The sequence below is a fragment of the Miscanthus floridulus genome, chromosome 4, assembly GCF_019320115.1.
Source record: "Miscanthus floridulus cultivar M001 chromosome 4, ASM1932011v1, whole genome shotgun sequence".
NCBI lineage: Eukaryota > Viridiplantae > Streptophyta > Magnoliopsida > Poales > Poaceae > Miscanthus > Miscanthus floridulus.
This window is the reverse complement of record NC_089583.1, coordinates 19853973-19858248: the sequence shown is the minus strand read 5'-3', so window position 1 is coordinate 19858248 and position 4276 is coordinate 19853973. Positions and strand designations below refer to the sequence as shown.

The window sequence follows — 4276 nt, the reverse complement described above, 5'->3', positions numbered from 1 at the left end:
ACGGGCGGCGGTTCCCCTCTTTATTCGCGCCACATGCCGTGGGCACGCGCGCAGGCCACGCAGAAAAAACCAGCGGCCGCGCGCACGGACCCGGCCGACGACTCCGGCGACCACGCACGACAAAACCCCGGCGCCGACGTATCGCGCACGACAAACCCACAGGATCAGGGCCATCAGGAACGGGCAAAAAAATTGGCGCTGGCAGTGAAAGTCAAGCACCGGAGCCGGAGCGCCTCCGTCCGAGACGGTGTAGTATAAAGCACACCACGGCTAGCAGCTAGCTGCCGAAGTAGTAGCGGTAGTGTTTCTCCATCCGTCCTCCAGTGATCGGCGATCGCCATGAGGCTCCGCGGCGTGCTGCTCGTCCTGGCGCTCCTCCTGGCCGCCACCGCCGTCGTGCCGGTGCTGCTCCTGGGCGAGGACGACGACGACGACGGCGCCGCCGGCGTCGCGCCGGCGCCTCCGTTCAACTCCTCGCGTGTCAAGGCCGTCTCGTGGCAGCCAAGGTAAACACAGCGACACCGAGAGCACGTAGTAGGAGGAGGAGCGACGGCACAACACATGCTGACGAGGTTTCGTTTCGTGCTTTTCGGTCCGGACTCCGGCGCATCGCGTACAGGATCTTCGTGTACAAGGGGTTCCTCTCCGACGCCGAGTGCGACCACCTCGTGACTCTGGTGAGCGACCGCGCCGCCGCCGGTGATCGATCGGTGGGTTTTGTTTGCAGTACATGGAACTGACGCATGCATGGCTACGGCCGGCGGTTGAATTGAACTTGAACAGGCGAAGAAGAAGATCCAGCGGTCGATGGTGGCGGACAACCAGTCTGGCAAGAGCGTCATGAGCGAGGTGCGCACCAGCTCCGGCATGTTCCTCAACAAGCGCCAGGTACGGGACGGTACCCCCTACCTCCCTCGGTCTCTACGAAATTTAAACTTCTGCCTTCCTTACCGTTGACACTCGTCCTACAAATGTGCCACATAAACAGTGAATTTTGCTTCATTTTTGCTATTTCTGAGAACGTGGCAACCCTTCTAGCATCGAGAGGGCACGGGAAATGACCGTCTTGCCCTTGTCTCCTTATCCACTTGTGCGGGCCCTCGCTCAGCTCATTCTCCTCTCTTCTCTTCCTTTTCTCCGTTCTTCTCCTTGCCAAGTTCGTTAAATTTTTTTTAAAAAAAAAAGTTACACTTACACTGAACCAGTCGATTTTTTTTTTTTTTTGTCAATTTATAGGGTTGCCGAACAGTTCAGCCAAATATCCATTCAAATCTTTGTAGCATGCACGCTGAAATAGCATATAAATGGGTTCTTCGATCTGTAGCCGGTCGGTCATACCCTACATGCCCTTTCTTCTTCTACTAGTCCCCACCACACACAAAAACAAAATCACAATGCAGTGGGCCGGGCACTCCAAAATTTCGAACTTCAACACACTAGGTATAAAAAATACCATGTCAGATGCCATCCGCTAGATGCCTCGAACCTGCGGCCGCTGCAACCCACTGTTCCATGGGGCCTCATCCTCATCCTCTGGAGGCAACGATCTATTATGGAGCACGGCCGGACCCCGGACGCCATCTTGATCATGACGTCTCCTGCCTACCTGCTGTGTGGCTGTGGTCCAACAAGTGCAATCGAGATCGCAAACCGCTTTCCAGGCGTTTCAATTCCTCTGATTCCCACAGCACAGCTATTGCAAGGTCAAATGCTCCGATCCCAGCAGCTGCATATTGCTCTGAATCCGACTGCCGGCACGCCCCCGGCAACCCGTAAACATACAGGCCGGCGTCAGTCGCCGGACCACTGACCGCCCCTCCCTCCCTCCATCCCCTCTGTGCAGCAGTTAGTAAGGCTGCAGGAATCGATCGGTAGCCATCCATGGCTGCTGCAGCAGCTATGCTTCCTGGCACAGCACTCACTGCTTCCACCATCCGGCCGGGACCAGTTCAGGATTTGGGTGGTGGTACAAATGGCTGAAAACGAATTTGCTGCTGAATTTTGCAACTGCTGACCTGCATGCAGCAACTCCATCATATTGACTGACAGAGTGGCAGTAATGTGTTTTCTTTCTGTCTTCTTGTTTTGTGCAGGACCTGGTGGTGAGTAGGATTGAGGAGAGGATTGCAGCGTGGACATTTCTTCCTGAAGGTGAAATAGCATCCATACTCAGATCGTTGTTCGCTTGAGTTCATTAGGATGTACGTACATTCAGGGTGAGGCCTCTTGGCATAACATAACCAAGCTAATAAGGGTGATTTGGTTTCATCAGAGAACGCTGAGAACATGCAGATACTGCGCTACGAGCACGGCCAGAAGTACGAGCCGCACTTCGACTACTTCCAGGACAAGATCAACCAGGTCCGGGGAGGCCACCGCTACGCCACCGTGCTCATGTACCTGTCCACCGTCCACAAGGGTGGCGAGACCGTGTTCCCCAACGCCATGGTGCTCTGTTGCTCATATACTCCATGTTCTTGGCGTGTGCTTTATCAACTGTCTGAGCCTCTGTGGTGGTATTGGTATACTACTGACACTGCCAGCACAAACTGATGCAGGGGTGGGAATCTCAGCCCAAGGACGACACTTTCTCTGAGTGTGCACACAAAGGATTGGCAGGTAATCTCCCATCTCACTCGCATCTGCAAATCTGGCACGTCCCTGAATTTCAAGATGTGAAAATCCTCGCTATGTCTGTCTTCGAGAACAGAAGCATCAGACTCAGAAGCTCTGGAACTCTGAAATCTGAACATAGAGGGGCTGATAGATTTGCTTGTCGCATTGCGTGCAGTGAAACCGGTGAAAGGCGACGCCGTGCTCTTCTTCAGCCTCCACGTCGACGGCGTGCCAGACCCGCTCAGCCTCCACGGGAGCTGCCCAGTGATCCAAGGCGAGAAATGGTCCGCGCCCAAGTGGATCCACATCCGGTCCTACGAGCATCCCCCGGTAGTCCCGAAGGAAACCCAAGGATGCGCCGACAAGAGCGAGCACTGCGCGGAGTGGGCCGCGGCAGGCGAATGCGGGAAGAACCCAGTGTACATGGTAGGCGCCGAGGGGTCGCCTGGGCAGTGCCGGAAGAGCTGCAATGTCTGTGATTCTTAGGCTCTTTTGCATTTTCTTTGAAAATGCAGTTTTCAGATGACTAGTGGCAGTTTTCTATACTTGATGTGTACATAACATAACTAGTGAAAGTTTTGTTCAGAATTTCAGATGATGACATGAGACAGTTATTTGAGTTTTCAGACAGTTAACAGTAGTAAAGAGACAGATGCCTCCTTTTCTTATGTTTTTGGAACATTCAAATTTACATTTACTGCAAGGGAAGATGAAGTAAGTTTTGGTGTTTACTGGTTCTTCAGAAGGAATGGAATGGAATCTGGCCTACCACTGGCAGGGGCAGCAGCAATGGAACTCCATGTCCCACATTAATTTTGTTGGCTTGCATCACAGTGGATTTCTGGACAGCCAGTAGTGTGTCAAGGAGGCGGCTGCAGGCTGCCTCAAAAATAACAAACTCCTTTGGCACTTTCCACAACATAGAAATTGTGTGGACTTTCTCTCCGGCCTCACCTCTGCTTTTGTTCAGACAAGCTTTGTTTTCCCTCAAAAGAAAAGGTTGATAAATCACATCTTAATATAAAAGGAGTTTGCACCCCTGTTTTTTTTCTTCATGAAACGCAAATATGAATGAATCTTCAGTGTAAATACAAATATGTTGCTCAGGCCTGAAAATGGAAGTGTAGTGCGTAGTCAAGATCCAATAAAAAAAGGATAGTGGCCTATCACCTGGAAGTAGTGGCAAGGAGATGTGTATTCCATTCCTTCAGCACTTTGATGCTGCTTTTGGACCTCACTTTGCCAGTGCAATCTCTCACCTGTCATGCCTCCTCCTAGATTTGCTCAAAGATCACATCTCTCGTTCGTTTCATTTTTCTAATCACTTTCATGTAATCTAGGTTATCCTCTAACCTTAGCTGTACTTCAAGGATAACCAAGGTGTAGTGTAATCATACTTTTTTTACATAATGGTGTAGTGTAATCATGGACCAGAAAGCACTGCCAGTTTGCCATCTGAAACTCCTGTTCATTCTCTTTTACTACCATTCAGAGATCGATCTAAGAGGGGGGGGGGGGGGGGGGGGGGGGGGGAAGGAGAAGGGAGAAAATTACACGACTCAAAAAGCAAAGGACAAAAGAAGGCATGGCAGTGCTGGCTTACTTTGGTTCTACCCTGACCACCAGCACTACATTAGGCCCTTCAAAAGCACATCAGAAC

The 4276-nt window shown here is 51.5% G+C and overlaps 1 protein-coding gene across 1 annotated transcript; it reads left to right on the top strand.

Annotated features, from left to right (window-relative positions):
* The first annotated feature begins 219 nt into the window (after positions 1–219).
* LOC136551087 (probable prolyl 4-hydroxylase 6) lies at positions 220–3287 on the top strand. The gene is made up of 7 exons (XM_066542671.1): positions 220–506; positions 620–677; positions 784–888; positions 2094–2151; positions 2273–2448; positions 2559–2619; positions 2792–3287. Exons 1-7 carry the CDS (start codon positions 340–342, stop codon positions 3100–3102), a joined length of 936 nt encoding a protein of 311 aa, XP_066398768.1. The 5' UTR covers positions 220–339; the 3' UTR covers positions 3103–3287.
* The last annotated feature ends 989 nt before the right edge of the window (positions 3288–4276 follow it).

Bases quoted from the DNA above. Each gene is read 5' to 3' on its own strand.
- LOC136551087 (XM_066542671.1), top strand. From the start codon at position 340: ATGAGGCTCCGCGGCGTGCTGCTCGTCCTGGCGCTCCTCCTGGCCGCC. The intron at 507-619 runs GTAAACACAGCG...CATCGCGTACAG, and splicing joins GCCGTCTCGTGGCAGCCAAG to GATCTTCGTGTACAAGGGGT. The intron at 2,620-2,791 runs GTAATCTCCCAT...CATTGCGTGCAG, and splicing joins TGCACACAAAGGATTGGCAG to TGAAACCGGTGAAAGGCGAC.